The following is a 25,214-nucleotide window of genomic DNA, read 5'->3' as shown; positions in this document are numbered from 1 at the left end:
GTGCCATTGAGTAAGATCATGGCTGGTCTGACAATGGCCTCAGATCCACTCTCCTGCCTGCCCCCCATAATCTTGACTTCTTTGTCAATCAAAAATCAGCCTTGAATATATTCATTGATCCAACCTCCACTGCTTGCAGGGGAAGAGAATTTCAAACACTAACAACATGCAGAGAAAAAATTCCTCCTCATCTCTCTCTAAAATGGGCAACCCCTTATTTTGAAACAGTGCTGCCTAGTTCTGAATACCTTCACGAGGGGAAACATCATCTCATCATCTACCCTGTCAAGCCCCCTCAGAATCTCATATGTTTCAATAAGATCACCTGTCATTCTTCTAGACTCCAATAAGTATAGAGCCAACCTGCTTAACTTTTCCTCATAATACAACCCCTTCATCCCAGGAACTCGGAAGCCTTCTCTGACCTGTTTCCAATGCAAGTATACCCCTTCTTAAGCAAAGAGACCAAAGTGTACACAGTACTCTGTGTGGTCTCACCAATGTACAGTTGTAGCAAGCCTTTACTACTCTTATATTCATCCCCACTTGCAATAAAGTCTGACATTCCATTTGCCTTCCTAATTATTTGCTGTAGCTGCACACTAACTTTTAGTGATTCATGTACAAGGACACCTCGATCTCTCTCTACCGCAAAATTCTGCCATCTCTCTCCATTTAAGTAATATTCTGCTTTTCTATTTTTCTTGCCCAAGTGGACAGGCCACCTCACGTTTTCCCATATTATACTCCATCTGCTCATTTGAGTACATATCCAGTCTCCCCCGTGCTCTATGTTCTTGCACCATCTTGAAAATTGAACCATTTAGTTCATATTGCCTCTCCTTATTCTTCCTACCAAAGTGTATTATTTCACACTTCTCCACATTGAACTTCATCTGCCATGTATCTGCTTGTTCCACCAGCCCGTCTAGGGCCTCCTAAGGTCTATGACTAAGACAATCCTCCTCATTATTTATTACATTTTTACGCTTCATGTCATCTGAAAACTTTGAGATTATATGCTGCATACTCAAGTCTGGGTCACTAATATACATCAAAAACAGCAGAGGTCCAAATACCAACCCCTGGGGAACATCGCTGTAAACTTCCCTCCAGTCTGAAAAACAACCACCCAACATTACTATCTGCTTTCTGTCCCATAGCCAATTATGCATCTACGCTGTTACTGTCCTTTTAACCACGTGGGTTTTAATTTTGCGAACAACTCTAATGTGGATAAATATATTAAACTGGATCAGTGGATAAAGAGCGACAGTTTTCTCAATGACTTGGCCAACATTTCTATCACAACAATCACCACTAATAAGTCAACTCAAATGGTTGTTCAGCTAATACCTGTTTGAGGGAACTTGTTACGTTGAAATTAGATTGCTGACATTACAATTTAAAGTAATTAATTGTGTGCAAAGCAGTTGAGAGGCCACCTCTTTTCACTGGCTGTGTTTCAGCCACTTCAGGAGGTTCATTTGCGACCTGGAAACTTCCAATCACGTGAGAAAGGGGCCTTATAGTAGGTTCCTTATTTGCCCTGATTGGCTATCCACTGCTTGCAGGTGGGTAGCTGTTTCACACTTGACCCAGCCTGTTTGAAAACACTGTCTCCTGCCAACGCAATACAGCAGTGTAAGGTGGCCACTGATTCCCATCTGCGCATGCTCACTGGTCCGTACATACGTAGAAATGACGTTAGTGCTGGAGCATGCAGCCGGGGGAACTCGAAAGTGGCAGAGTGGGAGAGAAGGATTTGCAGACGGGAAACTAAAATCCTTTCCTTATGGGATATTTTACTGCCACTGTTGGTGAGCATTTCAAAACTCTGGGCAGAATTTTTTCTTTGGCGTGGATGCCCAGTGGGGGTGGGGCAGTTAGGAAGCAGACCAGTGCCCGCGATCGGCACTGCACTGCGATTTTACACAGGTGGGCCAATTAAGGCCCGCCCAGCGTCTAACGCGAGCGGCAGTGCTGCCTGTGCGGGCACGGGGAGGGGGGAAACTGAGCCTGGGCAGAATTTTGCCCTTGGCGGAGGTGCTCGGCAGGGGCGGCGGGGGTGGGGTGGGGGAAGGGGGCGGTCGGGAAGCCGACCAGTGTCCACGGTCGGCACCACTCAGCGATTTTTTGCGAGCGGGCCAATTAAGGCCTGCGCAGCGTGGAATGCGAGCGGCAGTGCTACCTGTGTGGCCAGGGGGAGGAGGGCAACTGGGTCTAGCACGAACTTCGCGGAAGAGCGCAATCCCCGTGCCTCAGGGAGATGAAGCGCTGTTTAAATAAACTAATGATCAAAATAAAAATGTCATAAAACATGTCCCCTTATCTGACTGTCACATGAGCAGGGACATGTTTGTAATTCAAGTGTTAAATTTTTATTTTATTTTATTCGCTTAAGGAAGCCTCATCCTGCCCGTGGATGAGGTTTCCTAAAAATGCAAAGGCCACGTAGCCTTTTCGCGAGAGTGCATGTTGATGTTGGCACGCTTGGCTGACATCAACGCGCTTTATTTCACACTCGGGCGTGTTGGCGTGTGCCCGCACGCCGAGTGAAAAATCCTGCCCTCTGTCTCATTGTCCCAGTAATGTAAGTGGATTGTAGGTTGCTAAGTGTGTTAGACGTGGCAATATAGTGTAACGCTCACAGCAACCTACAATCCACTTATGTTACTGGGATAGAGAGGCAGAGTTTAGAAACACTGATCAACGTGACCGCAGTAAATTATCCCACAAGAAAACTATTTTAGTTTCCTGCCTGCCAATCCTTCCCTTTTAATTCCCTGTACAAGGAGTTTCCAAAAATGCGACACTGTCAGTCCAGGATAGAAATTCACAACATTCTTTCCTCCTGCTGCCAATGATGACCATACATATGCACTGCTGCACATCCCCCTATAAATGTGGCAGCTGTTAACCCAGGCCTGTCATCAGCATACAACTGCGCATGCGCGGCGCTGGCAGCAAATGCGTAGGACCGTGCCAGGAAACAGGCGGGAAATTCCAGCCCTCTTGCCTCTGGTCTCACCGGCCCCCAACACTGACCATTGAAAATTCAGACCAGTATTCTTCTCCTTTACATATACGTAATGGGTCAAGAACCATAATTTAGTTTACCTTGGGCATCAACATAGTAAATGCATGTTGGGTTAAAAACAACTTGCAGCTGGGCCTAACCATATATCGCACATAAAAGAGAAAGCTGGCTCAGAGTGCACATAAAAATGAAATGGATTTTGTTGCAATGTTTACGGACACATATCAATTCCTAGTAAGCACAAGGTCACAGCCTAAAACTGCCCATAAGATGGCATGAAACTGTCAGCCTCTAGATAGTTCACAAGACAGCTTGTGTGGGAAATGGAAATGTCACACTATTGTAGTAGTGAAGCACTCTTCTGAGGTTGGACCAAAGGTACGTTATTGGAGACAAGGCAAAGGAAACTTATTTTGTAACTACAGTAATTGTGCTACCAGTGAGAGTCCCAAGAGTGATATGGCTCATCTCGAAGTACTGATAATTAATAAATTAAAAATGTGCACACTTTAAGTTGATAGAGTGATACAGTCTGAGCCAAAATATTCTTTGAGATCATACTCAATGTTGATGCCAAACCAACATCCGGGTCTTTATTTTTCCACTGATAAGGATCAGGAATCATCTACACACAGCTTTGGAAGTACACAGAATCATAAAATAGTTACAGCACAGGAGGCCATTTGGCCCATCATGTCTGTGCTGACCCACTGAAGGAGAATTCGCCTACTGCCTTTTCCCCATAGCCTTGCAAATTGTTCCTGTTCAAATAATAATCCAATTCCCTTCTGAATGCCTCAGTTGACCTTTTCACCACCACACTCCCAGGCAGTGCATTCTAGATCCTAACCACTTTCTGTATGAAAAGGTTTTTGCTCATGTTCCCACTGCTTATTTTGCCAATTATCTTAAATCTGTGCCTTCTGGTTCTCGATCTTTCCACCAATGGCAACAGTTTCTTCCTAGCTACTCTGTCCAGGCCCCTCATGATTTTGAATACCTGCACCAAGTCCCCTCTCAACCTTCTCCAGGGAGAACAGTCCAAACTTCTCCAATCTTTCTACAAAACTTAAGTTCCTCATCCCTAGAACTATGCTCGTGAATCTTTCTACACCCTGTCTAATGCCTTCACATTATTCCTGAAGAGTGGTGCCCAGGATTGGGCACAATACTCCAGCTGAGGCCGAACCAGTGTTTTATACAGGTTTAACATAACTTCCTTGCTTGTGTACTTTATGCCCCTATTGATGAAGCCCAGGATGCTGTATGCTTTATTAACAGCTCTTTCAACCTGTCCTGCCATCTTCAATGATTCTTGTACATATAAACACCGGTCCCTCTGCTCCTGCACCCCCTATAAAATTGTACCCTTTTTTAAAATTGTCTCTCTGTGTTCTTCCTACCAAAATGAATCACTTCACACTTCTCTGCATTAAATTTCATCTGCCATTTGTCTGCCCATTCTACTATCCTGTCTATGTCCTTCTGAAGTTCTACACTTATGGTTCATCACTTCCAAGTTTCGTATCACTCACAAATTTTGAAATTGTGCCCTGTACACCAAGGTCTAGGTCATTAATATATATTATCCTGAACAATTGTGTCAGCAGTTTGCTTTATCCCCCTTCTTCAAAGCACACCGTTTGTCTTAGGATTGTAATGGATACTTCATTTCAAATCAAAGTTTGACAATCAATCAGTCTCTTACCTTATTTAAAAATCCCTTTAGGACACTGGCTGCTTTTACCGAAAGTGATCGAGGGATCCGAATGGGCTTCTCCAAAATAACTGCAAAGGTTTTTAAAAATTGTAAATATATTGCCAGATTTATTATACTAATTTTCTACATTCCACAATCAATTGTTAAAAGAGTCTTCAATTTTCTCTTTTTTAAAATTTTGCCAGGTTGCATGACATGACATTAACCATAGTTGAAGGAATTAGTTGGTTCAATAGGATAGATCTTATTCCTCGGTTCTGGGACTCAATCTTTAATCCAGACAAGACTGCTGAGGTGAGATTTTCTCCTTCTGCCACAACATCCCAAATGACTTTGACTAGAAAATCAGTTCTGGTAAGCACATGTTAACACCGTAAAATTGTCCATAAGGTGGAATGCAACAGTCAGCCCCACTCAAGGAAGTTTATAAGGGCAGCTTATGTGGGAAATGGAAATGTTACAATATTGCAGTAGGGGATGCTCTTCTAAGGCTAGACTGAAAACACTTTGCTGGGGGCAAAATAGAATAAGCTTATTTTGAAACTAACTGCTATCATTGAGAGTTCCAAAAGTACATGTCGCATTTTTCTGGATTGACAGCCCCACATTATTTATCTTGATAATCCAAAAAAGGGCCCAATAAAATAAAAATATGTGCACACTAAGTTAACAGAAAGATACAGTCTGAACCTAAAGGTTGACACTCAATGTTGCTGCCTAACCAATGCCCATGAGACAATATTTCAGTGAAATGGGGAAGATGCAGTCAGTACCTTTGAACCCACCAAGGCCAGTTTAGACAATATATAAGCATGAATATGAAACCAGGGCAATGCCTGAGAACACAGTCCTGTGCAAGTGAAGGAATCAGCCTGTAGTAGTAAACTGAATCTGAATATAACTGCAGGGTGCATTTGAATTTAGCTTTAAAGAAGCTGGTATAGTTTAAAGCTGAATCAAAAAATTGTGGATTCTAAATTAATTTATCTCCTGTGAATCAACAATTTTCATTTACATACCGCCATAAAATGGAAAACCTTCCAAGGCATATCACAGATGTGTAATTAGACAGTAAATGGACACTGGGTCAACGATGGAGAGATTAGATTAGTAGAGGTAACCAAAGGATTGGTCAAAAAAGTAATATTAAGATGTGCCTTAAAGACAAAAAGGAATTGAAGTTTAGGAAAGAATTTCCAAAGCATAGTGCTGAGACAGCTGAAGGCACAGCCCCCAATGGGGACACAGGGAAAGGAGAATTCACAAAAAGCTAGTGTTGAGGAAAAGTTGTTTGTGGGTGGGAGGGCAGGGTAGGGCTGTTGAAGTTTATGATAGGGAGGGGCAAGGCAACGAAGGGAATTAAATGAGAATGAGAACTTCAACTTGGAGATGCTGGAGAATCAGAATCGCTCACAGGAGATGCAAATTGGCTGCCGCGTTTCCAACATTATAACATGGCAGCACTTCAGAAATACTTTATTGGTGTGTAACAAATATGAAGTTTGTAAGCTTTTTATGTTTTGGGACTCTAGTTTAAGGCAAAATGGATGATTGAAGAAGGTCATGTGACCTGTTCTGAATTCTGCCTGATAGCAAGTCTGGATAGCTTGGTTGTTAAAGGTTAAGGGGGGCCCATGTTGTTTTACTAGGAAGAAGGTACAAGATTTTCACACCTGCAAACAATGACCTGAGCAGCTGTGCTGATGGTGGATAGGCTCAGTCTCCAAGTTCCAGGGAGGTATTAGGAATGTCAGGTTTTGTAAACAGCTATACATTAAACTGTTTATTTAATTCCAAGATAGAATGGAAGTTGGGGATCTAGAGGATAGCTAACTAGCATTTCTACTGGATTTAATGCCCATGTGATCCACGTTGTCATGGAGATGGGTGTTGAGCAGAGAAGAGTCCATAGGAATCCATTGTAGAATCAGGTTGCAGGTTTTCTGGGTAGCCAGGGAAAGGATAGGCCCACTCAGGGACAGAGGTGGGAATCTGTGTGTGGAGCCAGAAGAAATGGGAGAGATACTAAATGAATGCTTCTCATCAGTATTCACCAAAGAGAAGGACTTAGCGGTTGATTTGTCTAGGGAAGAGTGTGTAGATAGCCTGGATCATGTTAAGATCAAAAAAGAGGTGTTAGGCGTCTTGAAGAATATTACGGTGGATAAGTCTCCAGGGCCAGATGGGATCTACCCCAGAGTACTGAGGGAGGCAAGGGAGGAGATTGCTGGGGCCTTGACAGAAATCTTTGTATCCTCACTGGCTATGGGTGAGGTCCCAGAGGACTGGAGAATGGCCAATGTTGTTCCATTGTTTAAGAAGGGTAGCAGGGATAATCCAGGAAATTACAGGCCGGTGAGCCTTACGTCAGTGGTAGGGAAATTATTGGAAAAGATTCTTCGTGACAGGATTTACTACCATTTGGAAGCAAATGGGTGTATTAGTGAGGGCAGCATGGTTTTGTGAAGGGGAGGTCGTGTCTCACTAACTTGATCGAGTTTTTCGAGGAAGTGACAAAGATGATCAACGATGGAAGGGCAGTGGATGTTATATACATGGATTTCAGTAAGGCCTTTGACAAGGTCCCTCATGGCAGACTGGTAAAGTCGCACAGGATCAGAGGTGAGCTGGCAAGATGGATACAGAATTGGCTTGGTCGTAGAAGGCAGAGGGTAGCAGTGGAAGGGTGCTTTTCTGAATGGAAAGCTGTGACTAGTGGAGTTCCGCAGGGATCAGTGCTGGGACCTTTGCTGTTTGTAGTATACATAAATGATTTGGAGGAAAATATAACTGGGCTAATTAGTAAGTTTGTAGACGACACTAAGGTTGGAGGAGTTGCAGATAGTGAAGAGGATTGTCAAAGGATATAACGGGATATAGATCGGTTGGAGACTTGGGCGGAGAAATGGCAGATGGAGTTTAATCCGGACAAATGCGAGGTAATGCATTTTGGAAGGTCTAATACAGGCAGGAATTATACAGTAAATGGCAGAACCCTTAAGTGCATCGACGGGCAGAGGGATCTGGGTGTACAGGTCCACAGGTCACTGAAAGTGACAAAGCAGGTGGATAAGGTAGTCAGGAAGGCATATGGCATGCTTGCCTTCATTGGCAGGGGTATTGAGTATAAAAGCTGGGAAGTCATGCTGCAGCTGTATAGAACCTTGGTTAGGCCACACTTGGAATATTGAGTGCAATTCTGGTCGCCACATTACCAGAAGGATATGTTGGCGTTGGAGAGGGTGCAGAGGAGGTTTACCAGGATGCTGCCTGGTCTGGAAGTTATTAGCTATGAGGAGAGGTTGGAGAAACTCGGATTGTTCTCATTAGAGCGACGGAGATTGAGGGGCGACTTGATAGAAGTTTACAAAATTATGAGTGGCATGGACAGAGTAGATAGTCAGAAGCTTTTTCCCAGGGTGGAAGAGTCAATTACTAGGGGACGTGGATTTAAGGTGAGAGGAGAAAACTATAGAGGAGATGTGCGTGGCAAGTTTTTTTACGCAGAGGGTAGTGAGTGTCTGGAACTCGCTGCCAGAGGAGGTGGTGAAAGCAGTTACCATAGTGGTGTTTAAGAGGCAGCTTGACAAATACATGAATAGGATGGGAATAGAGGGATACGGACCCCGGAAGTGCAAAATGTTTTAGTTGACGGGCAATATGATCAGCGCAAGCTTGGAGGGCTGAAGGGCCTGTTCCTGTGCTGTACTTTTCTTTGTTCTTTGTTCTAAATGAGGAAATGGCAGAAGCTTTGAACAAGTATTTTGGAACTGTCTGCACAGCAGAAGACACAAAAAGCATCCTAAGAATAGTAGAAAATCAAGAGGCAAAAGGCAGGGAGGAACTTCAAGAAATAACTATCACCAGAGAAAAAATAATGGGAATACTAATGGGATTTAAGGCTGACAAGTCTCCTGGACCTCATGGCCTGCATCTTAAGGTCTTACAAGAAGTGGCTGTAGAGATGGTGGATGCATTGGTTGTAATTTTCCAAAATTCCCTAGATTCTGGAAAGGTCCCAACGGATTAGAATACCACAATTGTAACACCCTTGTTCATGACTGGAGGGAAGGAGAAAGCAGGAAACTATAGGTCAGTTATTCTAACATCTGTCGCTGGGAAAATGCTAGAATCCATTATTAAAGAGCACCAAAAGTTAGAAAATCATTGTGCAATGAGGCAGAGTCAACTTGCTGCTAGTGGAGAAAAGCCAAGTTTTCTTTGCTCAACTACAGGATGACACTAATGTAGTCAGTGGTTTTGGCAGAGAAACTTGAAGCCAGATAATGCTTGACGTGGTTCAATGGATAGCAAAGTTTAGTTATATGTCACATTGACTGAAAGTCTGCACCCTTTGGACATGAGAAAGCAAAGATGGGGGCCAAACAAAGGGAACAATTGAGATGGGTTAGCCTAAGGGCTTTGCTGGCAACAAACACGGAAGTGAGAGAGTGGCTGAGCAGATTGGCAGCTGCAGAAGTATTGTGGTAAATGGAAAGCCTAAGGTAGGCAGTTGTGTGCTTGAAAGTATGTTTGTAAATGATCCAGGGGAAGAGCTTTCTCTCTGAGTGGGCACAGAGGAAATGGTGTTTTAAGTTTGTATGAGGATGTGGATGGAAAAATTCAAATTGAATATGGCCTTGTCTGTGATTGAGAACATGAGGATGGAGAGGCCATCTGAGATGGCAAGTTAAAGGTGGTGACTATGAATATGCAGTGTTATTTATATGGAGAGGGATTATGTTCTTGGAATCCAAGGAAAAATGACAAATTGGATTCAAAATTGAGTCAGGTGCAGGAAGCAAAGGGTAATGGCCAACGGTTGTTTTTTGTGACTGGAAGGCTATTTCCAGCGAGGTTCTGCAGGGCTCAGTGCTAGGTCTCTTGTTGTTCATGGTATAAATCAATAATTTAGACTTGCATATAGGTGAAATGAAAAATAAGTTTGCAGATGATATGAGAATTGGTCATAGAGCTGATGGTGAAAAAGAAAACTGAAGACTACAGGAAGATATCAATGGACTAGTCAATGCATTTAGCGAGGACAAACAAGGCAAAAGAATACACAATAAATGGCAGGATTCTGAGAAGTGTCGAGGAACAGAGGGGCTTGGGAATTCTTCTGCATAAATCCTTGAAGGTAGCAGGACGGGTAGATAAGATGCTCAGGAAAGCATACGGAATATTATTCTTTATTGGCTGAAGCCTAGAGTATCAGAGTAGAGAGGTTATGCTAGAACTACATAAAACACTAGTTAGGTTCCAGCAAGAGTACTTTGTGCAGTTCTGGTCACCACACTATAAGAAAGATGTGATTGCGCTAGAGCAGGCATAGAGATTTACAAGGATGTTGCCAGGAACACAGCATTTTAGCTATGAGGAAAGATTGCATAGGCTGGGATTACATAAGAAATAGGAGGAGTAGACCATTTGACCCCTTCAGCCTTCTCCACCATTCAATACAATCATGGCTGACCTTCTTTCTCAATTCCACTTTGCTCCAGATAAAACTCGATTCCCTGAGATCAAAAATTTAATGTTCTCAATCGTGAATATACTCAATGAAGGTGCACCCATAACCATCCAGGAGTAGATAATTCCAAAGATTCACAGTCCTCTGAGTGAAGAAATTTCTTCTTCTCTCAGTCCTAAATGATCAACTCCTTATCCTAAGGCTATGCGCCCCATCCCCTCCTCTCCATGTTCTAGGTTGTTTTCTTTGGAACAGAGAGGCTGATTTAATTGAGGGGTCTAAAACTATGAGGGGCCTAGATAGAGTGGATAGGGAGGACCTATTTCTATGAGCGTCAATAACCAAGAGGCATAGAATTCAAGAAATTGGTGGAAGGGATAGCGGGAAGTTGAGGAGTAATTTTTTGGGGTCTGAAATTCACTGCCTGAAAAGGCAGTATAGGCAGAAACCCACATTGTATTTAAAAAAACACTTGGATATTGTGCTCGAGGTGCCATAACCTACATGGCTATCGACCATGAGCTGGAAGGTGGGAGTAGGTTGGATTGCTTTTTCTGCTGGCAAGGACATGATGGGCAGAATGGTCCCTTTCTGTGCCATAAATCTTTCTATGTATATTTCTCCAAATGCAAGGGTCAAATTCTAACCAGTTGTCTAACTTAATCGAACACAAGTAAACCAGAAAAAATATTCCCCCAATTTTTCCCTTCTTCTTTGAAGCTGCTGTCATATGAGGGAGTGCTGTTCCATGTATGATGGTACTTCACTGAAGTGGTCTGGTAGAGAGCCTACAACCTACTAGTGAAAAGGAAAATCAAGGTTGTACTTATGTCCTGCTAACCTTGAAACAGGTAATCCTCTGTGTTCATGTCAGGATTATCAGTGATGATGTCAAATGGTGATCTTCCAGCCATCATTTCGAACATCAATACGCCAAGTGCCCACCAATCTACACTAAAACCTGCCAAATAACAAAATGCAAAAAGTAGTGTTTTTGAAGAAATATTTCTTTTTACATTCTCTTTCACAAGTCCCTGATTAGAACCTGCCATCCAACTATCAAAGAGACTAAATGCAGAAGTCTTCTCCCCCTCCTCCTCTTCTTGCAACCCCTCCCTCACTTCAGCTGAGATATGGGATGCATGATGTGGAAAAAAGCAATCAGTTTCACCACGTAACATATACCCTACATTAATAAATAGATCATTTAATTAAACTAAACTGTTAAAGCTTTTCAGTTTTCAAAAGCCTTTAATACAAACATTCTGATGAAAGTTAAATTGCAAATATACAAACACTTTACTCTTGAAATCAATTGTAAAAACGAATTTTAACATTTTTGATTGTGTAGCTCCTGAGGGTTTGAATTTCACCATCCCTTTTTCTTTTCAATTTTGCCTATTAATGTTCAACTTTTTGAGGGATTTTTGTTGTATTTCTTTCTTCTTTGTTCTTCAACAGGGTTGTCCAACATACAGCCCATGGGCGATAATCTCACCCACTGTGCTTCTCTATCCGGTCTGTGGAGCCTGTGTTCAAAATACAGGTAAGTGAAGTGAAAGATTCTGCAAAGAGCTGCTCCTCCAATCACAGACCATTCCTCTCCCGTTTGCTGCTGGTGGGTTCACTAGTGAGGCAGAGAAACAGTCTGTGATAGGAGGAGCAGCAAATAGTGTGAAGGTAAGTGGCTTCATTCACCTTGAGACCTGAACATAGGTGGCAGTGGCAAGTCTGCTGGGGAGAAAGAGAGGTTTTCAGGGAGTGGGGACGGGGAGAGAGATGCCTGCAGGGGAGGGGGGAAGAAAGGCTGCCCTTCAGGGGAGAAGACAAGGACCCCAAAACTATTACAGGAATTAAGATGGTAGTGCGGTGGTTGCAGCAACAATGGGACCCGGGACAGCTGGGGTGTTAAGACAGGATGGAGAGGAGTCTTGGTACCTTCACAGCCATCCTGAACCTCTCCCTAGTGACTTTACTCTCTAAACCTCCCGGGCCTGGCAGGCGTGAATGAGTGTGTGTGTCTTCGTGTGCGCACAAGTGTGTGCGAGGGACTGAGTGAATTAATGCGTGAGAGAGAGAGAGCGCGAGCGCACATGTGAGAGAGGGAGAGGGAGAGGGGGGTGAGGTAAGAGAGGCCACCTAAAGTATTACAGGAGTCAAGATGGTGGGGTAGCAGTTGTGTCATGAAAGTAGAATAATTTTCATATTTTTCTGGTTTATTCTGAAATAGGTTTATGGGGGTAAGTATAGTTGGGTCTGTCTGTGTGGGGTTTAATTACATTTGGAGTCAAGTAGGCTGCAAGTTTAAATCATCAAAAGAAGCCAGGTGCTTGACATGCTAATGAGTAAACATGGGTGCTGGCTTAGCATTTAAGGTGTGAAGGGAATTTGCACTTTTAGATAAATGAAGGGATATTTGGATTTCAAAGGGGTCTCAGTCTGTTTACAACTAGCCAGAAAAGCAAGGCTAAGGAACGTGTTTATTTTTTTCCTCAAAGGTTACTGGCAATATTGGCACCATGAAAGTTTTTATACTATGAGGGAGATACAGTTTCAAAGATGTATGGAACAATAGAATTTACATGTTACAAAGAGAGAAACATATATAAAGGAGAATGAAAGGCTAAGTGTCAGGAGAAGACCATGTGAGATCTAACAAGAGAGTGTGAAAAGTCTTAATGAAGCCACCAGCATTTGTGCACAAGTCTGCCGTCTTACGAAACTGAAGCTGAAGAAAGTCATTTGGAATTCCACTGTCCAGGATATTGTGTTAACTTGCTGAGTTCGTTTTAAATCTAAAATCTACGTGGACCGTTGCCTTGAAAGGAGTGTAACTGGGAGTCAGGTTAATTAGGAATTTTAGGAGTTATTATAGTAGTAATTGTAGTCTTATGTATGTGCTTGACATCTCTTTGACATCTTTTGTTAATAAATATTTTAATTTAGTTTTTTAAAATCTCTAGGGGTCTTGGTGGATTTATTACTTCTGAATTCAGTGCACACATCTCATAATAAATACAACTGCAAAAATGTTGTGATAGCACAACCAAGTTTCCCTCGTGGATTTGGTCTGCCTGGCACACATCTGCCACATCATAACAGTTGCATCAACAGTGAGACCAAGGACAGCTGGAATGTTAGACAAGATGGGAAGAAAGTGTCTTGGCACTTTCATAGCCACCCTGAACCTCTCCCCAGTGACTTTACTCTCCAAACCTCTAGGGCTGGCAGGCATGAGTGTGCGTGTAAGAGTGAGTGAGAGCGTGTGAGAGTGAGCGAGAGAGAGAGAGAGAGATTGAGACTGTGTGTGTGTCTGGCTCACTCCCTGTTTCAGGGTTCTGACTTAACCTTACAACCACACAGCAACACACACTGTGAGAGTGGGTGTGGGTTAAGGTGAGTGATTGAGGGCCCTGAGACTGGAAATGAGCTGGACACACACACACTCTCACTCTAATGGTCATTGTTATTAATTACTCATTTCTTTAAAAATATTAATTTGTTACTTTGATGTTTCTTTTGCTTAGCAAGTTTCTTTATACCTCAACTTTATTTTTGAAATTCATGTTTAATGTTGTGCCAAACTTTATATTTCCGAAATTTGCCAATTGGCCCCTTAAGTGAGGAAAAAAAAATTGAAATGTGGCCCCTCATGCAAAAGGTTGGACAACCCTGTTCTTCAAGGTTTCCAAACCATCCTTAAAAAGATAGGCAAGCAACCTATTGCAAGCCTCTTGCAATAAATCTATAATGAAATTGAAGGGGTGTGAAAGATTGTCTTGTGAAGGCTTAAATTGAGTTTTCCCCTCCTTCCCCAAGTAGATACCTGGCTTCCACTGTGCACCTCCGAATAGGACAGCAGAGAGCACAAACTCACCACAAAGATCAGGAAACCATTTTCTTCCGCAAATAGAACACAATACTAATGCTCCAATGTGCTATGATACACAGGTAATCAAACCCAACAGTGTTAACTATTACAATTATAATTCTATTACAATTACTCACCATACTCTTCTCCCCTCAATATTTCAGGTGCTATATAATTGGGTGTGCCACAGAAAGTGCTGGTAGTGTCACCAGGGCCAAGTCCTTCCTGTAGAGGGAACATAAATTGAGACCCATGCAAAAAATATATTTCACATTAACTTGAACAATTAGCTGCAGTAAAAACAGATCTCCCAAAGTTTCAGTTTCAGGTGACTTGAAACTAATTGGTTGATTGAATTGACATTAAGCCATCCAAATACACAGAAGTACTGGAAAATATTTATCCAAATGAGTGTCAAGTTATTCAGAGAGTCTTGCAACACAGCACTACTGTAAAAAAAAAAGAACATTTAACTAGTATAGCACATCATTATGCAATGCAGACTTAAATATAGTAAAAACATCACAATTGTAGGTGAACACACATTTCACAAGATGCAACCTTGCAATTTACTGAAAACACATCTAATCACAGTAATGTCAGTGTATAAGGTAATGAACAGATATTAAATGAGGAAATGGTACTAATTAATATATCTGAATATTGAGATAATCACTTCAGTAATCAGGAATAAATAATTGGTGGATGTAATTGTAAGTTTTCACATGGTGCATTGTAATTCGTGTGCAAGGAGTGAGCCACTATAGTAACGTGATTGGTTAAAATATCAAGAATTCTTTTCTCTACTTTTCCAAACAAGTAAGCTTTCTATTGTATAACATCCATAAATATGTCTTCTGTGCATATATAATTAGTGTTAGTCAGTCATTGATCATGATCAGTAATTCAAACAATTATTTTTAAAAGCCCAGAAGACCCCAATGACTTTAAGGAAGGGTACGTCATAGTGTGGTAGTAAACAAGATAGATCATAAGGTTGTGCTGTGATTCCTGATTTGTCTGAGCTCAGCTGGGGAACCTCAGCCTAATGCAAGGGGAGAAAAAAAAAATCAATAAGGGTTCCCACACTCCATTGCAAGCTAATAGAGCACATGGGTTTGTGTGGGCATTTGGTGAATACAGGATTGTACTCAGCTACTCGATTGAGTATGTGACTGGCATTGACTGTCTTGCTCACACATAATTAACTCGCATGTGAGTTAGATGCTGCCTCCAAGGAGCAGGTTTTTAAAAATAAGTTTTATTCCTTAATCTGTACCAATTTAATGACTAATTCAAGAAATTAAGGGCAGTATTAGGTCCAAAGAGGAGTCACATGTTGCAAGAAAAAGTACTAAGCCCGAGGATTGGGAGTAGTTTCGAATTCAGCAAAGGTGGACCAAGAGATTGATTAAGAGGGGAAAAATAGAGTACTTGCAAGGAACGTAAAAGCGGACTGTAAAAGATTCTGTTGGTACGTAAAAAGGAAACGATCAGTGAAGACAAATGTAGGTCACTTACAGTTTGAAACGGGAGAATTTACATTAGAAAACACGGAAATAACAGAGCAATTAAACAACTACTTCAATTCTGTCTTCACGGAAGAAGACACAAATAACTTCCCAGAAATACCATGGAAGCAAGGGTCTAGCAAGAAGGAGGAATTGAAGGAAATTAGTATAACTAAAACAATAGTACTGGAGAAATTAATGGAACTGAAAGCCAATAAATCCCAAGGGCCCAATAATCTACATCCCAGGGTACTAAAGGTGGTGGCCATGAAAATAGTGGATGCATTGGTTGTTATCTTCCAAAATTCTGCAGATTCTGGAACAGTCCCAGCAGATTGGAGGGTGGCAAATGTAACCCCACTATTTAAAAAAAAGCCGGGGGGGGGGGGGGAAGAGAAAACAGTGAATTACAGACCAAGTTAGCCTAACCTCAGTAGTAGGGAAAATGCTAGAGTCTATGATAAAGGATGTGATAACAGGGCACTTAGAAAATATCAATGGGATTAGACAAAGTCAGCATGGATTTATGAAAGGGAAATCATGTTTGACAAACCGACTGGAGTTCTCTGAGGACGTAACAAGCAGAATAGATAAGGGAGAACCAGTGGATGTGGTGTATTGGATTTTCAGAAAGCTTTTTATGAAGTCCCACTTAATTAAAGCACATGGGATTGGGGGTAATATATTGGCATGGATTGAGAATTGATTAGCAGACAGGAAACAGAGAGTAGGAATAAATGGATCTTTTGTGTTGTGGCAGGCGGTGACTAGTGGGGTACCACAGGGATCAGTGCTTGGGCCCCAGCTATTCACAATATATATCAATGATTTGGATGAGGGAACCAAATGTAATATTTCCAAGTTTGCTGATGACACGAAACTTGGCAGGAATGAGAACAATGAGGAGGGTATTAACAGGCTTCAAGGCAATTTAGACAAGTTGAGTGAATGGACAAATACATGGCAGGTGCAGTGTAACGTGGATAAGCATGAAGTTAGCCACTTTGGTAGGAAAAACAGAACGGAAGAGTAGTACTTAAATGGTGATAGATTGGAAAACATTGATGTACGAAGGGATCTCGGTGTCCTTGTACACCAATCACTGAAAGCAAGCATGCTGGTGCAGCAAGCTGTTAAGAAGGCAAACAGTATGTCGGCCTTCTTTGGGAGGGACCTTGAGTAAGACCATAAGACATAGGAGCAGAAGTTAGGCCATTCGGCCCATTGAGTCTGCTCCGCCATTCAATCATGGCTGATAAGTTTCTCAACCCCATTCTCCCGCCTTCTCCCCGTAACCTTTGATCCCCTTACCAATCAAGAACCTATCTATCTCGGTCTTAAATATACTCAATGACCTGGCCTCCACAGCCTTCTGTGGCAATGAATTCCATAGATTCACCACTCTCTGGCTAAAGAAGTTTCTCCTCATCTCTGTTCTAAAAGGTCTTCCCTTTACTCTGAGGCTGTGCCCTCAGGTCCTAGTCTCTCCTACTAATGGAAACATCTTCCCCATGTCCACTCTGTTCAGTATTCTGTAAATTTCAATCAGATCCCCCCTCATCCTTCTAAACTCCATCGAGTATAGACCCAGAGTCCTCAAACATCCCTCATATGTTAAGCCTTTCATTCCTAGGATCGTTCTCGTGAACCTCCTCTGGACCCTCTCCAGGGCCAGCACATCCTTCCTGAGATAAGGGGCCCAAAATTGCTCACAATATTCTAAATGTGGTCTGACCAGAGCCTTATAGAGCCTCAGCAGCACATCCCTGCTTTTATATTCTAGTCCTCTCGAAATAAATGCCAACATTGCATTTGCCTTCCTAACTACCGACTCAACCTGCAAGTTAACCTTAAAAGAATCCTGGACTAGGACTCCCAAGTCCCTTTGCACTCCAGATTTCTGAATTCTCTCCCCATTTAGAAAATAGTCTATGCCTCTATTCTTCCTACCAAAGTGCATGACCTCACACTTCCCCACGTTATATTCCATCTGCCACTTCTTTGCCCATTCTCCTAACCTGTCCAAATCCTTCTGAAGCCTCCAAGCTTCCTCTATACTACCTGTCCCTCCACCTATCTTTGTATCATCTGCAAACTTAGCCAGGATGCCCTCAGTTCCTTCATCTAGATCATTAATGTATAAAGTGAAAAGTTGTGGTCCCAACACTGACCCATGCGGAACTCCACTAGTCACCGGCCGCCATCCTGAGAAGGACACCCTTATCCCCACTCTCCTCCTGCCAGACAGCCAATCTTCTATCCATGCTAGTACCTTGCCTCTAACACCATGGGCTCTTATCTTACTGAGCAGCCTCCTGTGCGGCACCTTGTCAAAGGCCTTCTGGAAGTCCAAGTAGATAACATCCATTGGCTCTCCTTTGTCTAACCTACTCGTTACCTCCTCAAAGAATTCAAACAGATTTGTCAGGCATGACCTCCCCTTGATGAAAGCATGCTGACTTTGCCCTATTTTACCATGCACTTCCAAATATTCTGAAATCTCATCCTTAATAATGGACTCTAAAATCTTACCAACGACCGAGGTCGGGCTAGTCGGCCTGTAATTTCCCGTCTTTTGCCTCACTCCCTTCTTAAACAGGGGGGTTACATTACTGATTTTCCAGTCCTCTGGGACCCTCCCTGACTCCAGTGATTCCTGAAAGATCGCCACTAACGCCTCCACTATCTCTTCAGCTATCTCCTTCAGAACTCTGGGGTGTAATCCATTTGGTCCAGGTGATTTATCCACCTTCAGACCTTTCAGTTTTCCTAGCACCTTCTCCTTGGTAATGGCCACCATACTCACCTCTGCCCCCCACCCCCGACTCTCTTGAACTTTGGGGATGTCACTCGTGTCTTCCACTGTGAAGACTGACGCAAAGTATCTATTCAGTTCCTCCGCCATTTCTTTGTTCCCCACTACTACTTCTCCAGCGTCATTTTCTAGAGGCCCAATGTCCACTTTTGCCTCTCTTTTACCCTTTATATATCTAAAAAAACTCTTGCAATCTTCTTTTATATTACTGGCTAGTTTACCCTCATATTTAATCTTCTCCCTCCTTATTTCTTTTTTAGTTGTCCTCTGTTGGTCTTTGTAGGCCCACTGCTCTTCGCCGCATTGTATGCTTTCTCTTTAGCTTTTATGCTGTCCCTTGTCAGCCATGGTTGCCTCGTCCTCCCTTCAGTATGCTTCTTCTGCTGTGTCTCCCAAATTACTCCCAGAAGCTCCTGCCATTGCTGTTCCACTGTCTTTCCTGCTAGGCTCATTTCCCAGTCAATTCTGGCCAGCTCCTCCCTCATGCCTCTGTAGTTGCCTTTATTCAACTATACTACCGTTACATCTGATTCCAGGTTTTTCCTTTCAAATTGCAGGGTAAATTCTATCATATTATGGTCACTTCCTCCTAAGGGTTCCTTCGCCTTATGCTCCCTTATCAAATCTGCCTCATTACACATCACTAGATCTAGAATTGCCTGTTCCCTAGTGGGCTCCACCACAAGCTGCTCTCGTAGACATTCCACAAATTCCATTTCTTGGGATCCACTACCAACCTGATTTTCCCAGTCTACCTGCATATTGAAATCCCCCATGATCACTGTAACCTTGCCTTTCTTACACACCTTTTCTATCTCCTGGTGTATCTTGTGCCCCACATCCTGACTACTGTTCGGAGGCCTGTACATAACTCCCATTATGGTTTTTTTCACCTTTGCGGTTCCTCAACTCTACCCACACAGATTCTACATCATCTGACCCTACATCATTTCTTGCTATCGATTTAATTTCATTTCTTACTAACAAAGCAACCCCACCCCCTCTGCCAACCTGCCTATCTTTTCGATAGGATGTATATCCTTGGATATTTAGCTCCCAGTCCTGATCCCCTTGCAGCCATGTCTCCGTAATGCCCACCACATCATACCTGCCAATTTCAATCTGTGCCACAAGCTCATTTACCTTATTTTGTATACTGCGTGCATTCAGATACAACATCTTCAGTCCTGTATTTCCCGTCCCCTTTCTCATTGTCGTCCATTTATCTGATGTGCTTGAAGTTAGATTCCTAGCCCTTTCCAAACACTCTGTCCTATTTTGTGTTCTGGGGACTTTAATAGCCTCTCCAGGAGTACAGGAGCAAGGATCTCTTACTGCAGCTGTACAGGACCTTGGTGAGACCACACCTAGAGTATTGTGTGCATCTTTGGTCTCCTTACCTAAGAAAGTATATACTTTCCATCGAGGGAGTGCAGCGAAGGCTCACCAGACTGATTCCTGGGATGGCAGGATTGTCATATTAGGAGAGATTAGGCCAACTAGGCCTGCATTCACTGGCGTTTAGAAGAATGAGAGGAGATCTCATTGAAACATATAAAATTCTGACAGGGATGGACAAACTGGATGCAGGGATGATGTTTCCTCTGGCTGGGGGCGGTTAGAACAAGGGGTCACAGTCTTAGAATACGGGGTAGACCACTTAGCACTGAGATGAGGAGAACTTCTTCACTCAGAGGGTGGTGAACCTATGGAATGCTCTACCGCAGAAGGCTGTGGAGAGCAAGTCACAGAATATATTTAAAGAGGAAATAAATAGATTTCAGGACTCCAAAGGCGTCAAGGGGTGTGGGGAGAGCACAGGAATATGGCATTGAGATAGGAGATCAGCCATGATCATATTGAATGACGGAACAGGCTTGAAGAGCCAAATGACCTACTCTGCTCCTATTTTCTATGTTTCATGTGAATAAGAGTATTTTTCCCTCTAAATGTTACTCTGTCATGGAAAAAACTTCTTACCTTGCACATTCCATAATCTGTTAACTTGATGTGACCATCAGAGTCTAAGAGAACATTGTCCAATTTCAAATCTCTGTAAATGATTCCTCTGTCATGAAGGAAGTTGAGAGCAATACATATTTCAGCAGCATAGAACCTAAAGGAGGCAAACATACAGGTAATTCCACTAAACCGCATCATGATGAGTATGGCCATCCTGTTAATAACTCTGGACAACTTTGCTTAATTTAAGAAACTAATTTTATGCTAGATAGTTTATCATACATTTTTCCCCAGGGTGATTTTCATCTCATTGTCACCCCATTTGGGCTTCAAAACAGAGTGTTATTTGCCCAAAAATAAAGCGGCTGCTGGGTCCTGCCCACTTCCCACTATCTTGACATGCCGTCCAATTTTAAACACAAATGAATCCTGACCATTACAGCTCCTGTCTGAAACAGGCAAGTGCCACATCAATATATGAAAATAGAGGTTGCGATATCATTTAGACTCTGAAGCCATTTTTCATCATCACTATCCGAGTACAACCATTTTCTGCTAATGCCCACCAACCATGGGTAGTATAAGTCGGAAAGTGATTTTTGAAAGACATCCTCAGCTGCTTTCAGGTAAAGTTTGAAGGTGCTTGTATTTTCTGCTGTCGGTTCTGTAATAATTGTCTGCCACTCCACTATGTGGCTGTTCTCCGTACCACATAATAAATACAACCAGCACTTTGCATTTCTGATGCAGTAAGTTTGCCAAATCTGATTGGATGTACTCGTGGAGGTTTCATCACAGGGCATCCTGCCTCCAACCATGCTGTCCCTGTACTCCCGCAATTGGCTATGAATCACATCTATCTTTGCCACATCCCACTTTCCCATGTCGACTGGAAGGCAAATGAACAATGTCCCATGACTACATGATTCTGGACTCTCAACCAACAGCTTTCCCACACAATGCCCATTACTGATATACGAACATATGAAATAGGAGCAGTGGTAGGCCATTTGGCCCCTCGAGCCTGCTCTGCCATTCGATAAGATCATGGCTGATCGGTTTGTGTTTTGAATTCCACATTCCCACCTACCTCTGATAACCTTTGACTCCCTTGCCCATCAAGAAACTTTCTCCCTCTGCTTTAAAAATATTCAATGATCCTGCCTCCACTGCCTTCTGAGGCAGAAAGTTCCAAAGTCATATGACTCTCAAAAAAATTCTCCTCATCTCTGCCCTAAAAGGGCAACCCCTAATTTTAAAATAGTGCCCCCCCTAGTTCTGGACTCACCCACAAGAGGAAACATCTTTTCCACGTCCAACCTGTCAAGACCGTTCAGGATCTTACATACTTCAATCAAGTCACCTGTCACTCATCAAAACTCCAGTGGAAACAAGCCCAGTCTGTCCAACCTTTCCTCATAAGACAACTCGTTCATTTCAGGCATCAATCTAGTAAACCTCCTCTGAACCGCCTCTAATGCATTTACATCCTTTCTTAAATAAGGAGACCAAAGCTGTACACAGTATTCGAGATGTGGTCTCACCAATGGCCTGTATAACTGAAGCATAACATCCTTACTTTTATGTTCCATTCCTCTTGTAATAAAGGATAGCATTCCACTAGTTTTCTTAATTGCTTGCTGTACCTACATATGAACTTTTTGTTACTCATGCACTAGAACACCGATATCCCTCTACACCTCAGAATTTTGCAGCTGTTCTCCATTTAAGTAATACTCTGCTTTTTTATTCTTCCTGTCAAAGTGAACAACTTCTCATTTTCCCACATTTTACTCCATCTGCCAGATTTTTGCCTACGTACTAAACCTATTTTTATCTGTCTGCAACCTCCTTAAGTCCTCTTCACAACATACTTTCATGCCTATCTTTGTGTCATAACTATATTATAACTAATAAGCAAACACATTCGAAGAAAATGACCAGAAGATTAATCCTTAATGCTTGGAGACTTCAGGACTATCCTGGAGGATTGGTCAGCCTATGCTGAAGGCTAAGAAGTAGATGCACCATCCCATTTCTTGCTTCCAAATTGATGAGCTGCCGATGGATGTTGGGGAAGGAAACAGTTAACTCTCAAGGCGTTTAAATGGCAATTATTAGTTAACAAGCTAAGTGCCTATTTGGTATATATAAAAAGGGAAAACAGGTGAGACAAGGAACTGGTAGAGTTTAATATACCAGAATAAAACTCAGTTTGAAGGAGTTAGTCTTGGTCTCTGTCTTTATTATCAAGCAGCCATTGGAACTTATCAGTGGTAGCAGAGGATGGTTGCTGCTTGTAATATTGGAAACTAAACTTTCTTCAGACAACAGACTATATTTAGAGTTAACATTAACAGCAGAGTGGTTTGGAGTCACACAAAAACAGCTGAATCAAAATGCAGAGGGTCAGGGTATGATTACCCACTGATGTTTTCTGAGTGTCAACCATATGACCAATGGAAGAATGAAATAACCTTGTGGACACGGGTTACATCCTTGTCAAAGAAAAAACAGGGAATAGGCTGGTTAAATGCAACCTGGACTCCTTAAATGGCAAGGGCTGGAATAAGGAATTTGAGAATTCCACCAATTTTAGCTTTGGAGATAATACCCTAAAATTTTTGAAAAGATAGCTGGAGTCAATCATTTCATCAGCACGGATGTAGAGTCTAGCGAAATACCGTTACTGTTGAGCAGGCCATCGATGAAGAAAGCACAAATGAAGCTGGACATGGAAAACGACAAGGCTACCTTATTTGGAAACCTGTGGATTTACAACTTATGCAATCTGGACACTATTGTAGTCCTTTAATGAAATCTAACTTATTCTATTAAGGGAATGAAAGAAGTGCTATTAGCATCCGGGGATAGGAATTTACAGGGCAAAAAGCTAATTGTGTTAAAATTACATCGGCAGTTTGCCCACCCTTCTTCCCAATGATTAAAAATTTTGTTAAGGAATTCGGGAATAACGGATGGAGAGTACACTAAACTTATTGTGATAAGCAATAGATGTGATGTATCTAAGAAATACAGAAGGCCACCATCACGGCCCATAGTGAGGGATTTCAATGAAGTTGTGGCAGTGGATTTAAAGGTGTGAGATGAAGAAAAGAACATTTTTATTTTACGTTTCATAGCTTTGGCAACAAAATTTAACCAGTTGACAATCATACACAGTAAAGAAAAGAAAATAATTGTGGACCAGGTAACGGAAAAGTGGACAGGGACTGGATTGGAACCACTGGCAAAATCCCTCACTGACAATGGGGGGTGGGGGGGGAATTTGCTAACGATGAGTTTTGGGATACATGCGAAAATATGAATATAATAGTTATGAATACAGAAGCAGAAAGCCCTTTTAATAACTGTGTGTGTGAAAGGAATCATGCGGTGATAGATGAGATGCTTCGTAAAATTTTAGCAGATAGACCAAGCTGTAAATTAACATCTGTTCTAGCATGGACTGTCCATGCCAAGAATTCACTCAGATGATCGGAGGTTATAGTCCATATCAGTTGGTTTTTGGCAGAAATCAAAACATTTTTTCAGTCCTAAGTGATCATTCCCCAGCTTGAGAGGGAACTACAATTAGCTCTACTTTTTCTGAACATTTAAATGCACTACACACAGGCAGAAGAGTATTTCTTAAAGCCAAAGTTTCAGAAACAATTTGGCGAGCTTTGAGACATAATGTATGACCATTGGAAAATATTTTTAATCAGGGAGACATGGTATACTATAAAAGAGGACTTAACGAGTGGAAAGGCCTGGGAAAGGTTATAGGTAAAGATGGTAAAACAGCTATTTTACAGCATAGGAGGCAGACTATTCGGGTTCGACTCATTGAAATTAGTTGGTGCGGATTACAAATTTGTGGGTCCAGAAAGGATTACAGGAAGTGATGAGGAACCATGTACTTCTCATACCCATATGCTGCATGGTTGCGAGGATCAGGTTGCTGAAGTTAACGGGGTATCTGAAGATGGACACAGTAATTCAAACTAACAAGATGAGGTGATCTGTCCAAAGGGACAACTGCCAAAAGCTGGCATTTAAAGTTACATACTTGACAGAAGGGGTCAGTCAATGGAGGGATGCAACGACTTAGGTATGGCTTAGGGAAGGCCACTGGAAAATATAAAAACTGGTTAAGTGTACAAGATAAAAGGACAGGAGGTTAGGCCTATGGATTGGGAACATGAAGTACAAAAATGAAAGGCATGAAAACGTAGCGTTGAGCTCAGGCAGTGGGTCTGGGAGTGAACATGCCTCTAGGAAGACATTGCGAACTGTTGAAAGAACATCTTTAAATAAGAGAGGGAGATCAAACAGTAACAGTCCAAAGCAGGAAAGAGGACGTAGCTTAACATGGCCACGGAATATGGCATAGACTAGTAATGTTACAAGGAACAGGAGCCCATGTGATTGAGAAGCCTTAGTAGCTTCAAACAAATTAGACAATAAATTAATAAAGGATGCCAAACATTAAGAACTACATAATTGGAAAGAATTTGGGGTATACAAAGAGGTGCCAGATAGGGGACAACCAGCTCCATCTCAGAGATGGATATGCAAGGAAAAGGCGCAGCTGACTCGGCTGCACACCTGCCGAACTGTCAAAGGTCTATTAAGGCCTGTTAAAAACAAATTAAACTAATGAACTGAGCTGCCCGTCCAATCTTAAGGTTGGCGGGCAGACAAAGAGCCCAGGCGGCCTTCGCATTTTTCATGAAACCTCAACCACGGGTGGGATCAGGTTTCATGAAGTGTTTAAAAATTGAATTAAAATTTTTATAACAATTCATTGACATGTCCC

At 42.2% G+C, this 25,214-nt stretch overlaps 1 protein-coding gene across 4 annotated transcripts in view; it reads right to left on the bottom strand.

Moving 5' to 3' along the window:
* prkcz (protein kinase C, zeta) overlaps positions 1-25,214 on the bottom strand; it is a 555,970-nt gene that overhangs the window by 185,523 nt on the left and 345,233 nt on the right. For all 4 annotated transcript variants that reach the window (XM_078557946.1, XM_078557944.1, XM_078557945.1 and 1 more), the window contains 4 exons: positions 20,411-20,546; positions 14,242-14,329; positions 11,075-11,194; positions 4,749-4,828 (listed from right to left, as the gene is read on the bottom strand). In XM_078557946.1, coding sequence (XP_078414072.1) covers positions 4,749-4,828; positions 11,075-11,194; positions 14,242-14,329; positions 20,411-20,546 — 424 coding nt within the window. The remainder of the gene's footprint in view (positions 1-4,748; positions 4,829-11,074; positions 11,195-14,241; positions 14,330-20,410; positions 20,547-25,214) is intronic.

The sequence above is a fragment of the Cetorhinus maximus genome, chromosome 15 (genome assembly GCF_964194155.1).
Source record: "Cetorhinus maximus chromosome 15, sCetMax3.hap1.1, whole genome shotgun sequence".
Classification (NCBI taxonomy): domain Eukaryota; kingdom Metazoa; phylum Chordata; class Chondrichthyes; order Lamniformes; family Cetorhinidae; genus Cetorhinus; species Cetorhinus maximus.
The sequence above is the reverse complement of the archived record's forward strand: the minus strand, read 5'-3'. Positions and strand labels throughout refer to the sequence as shown.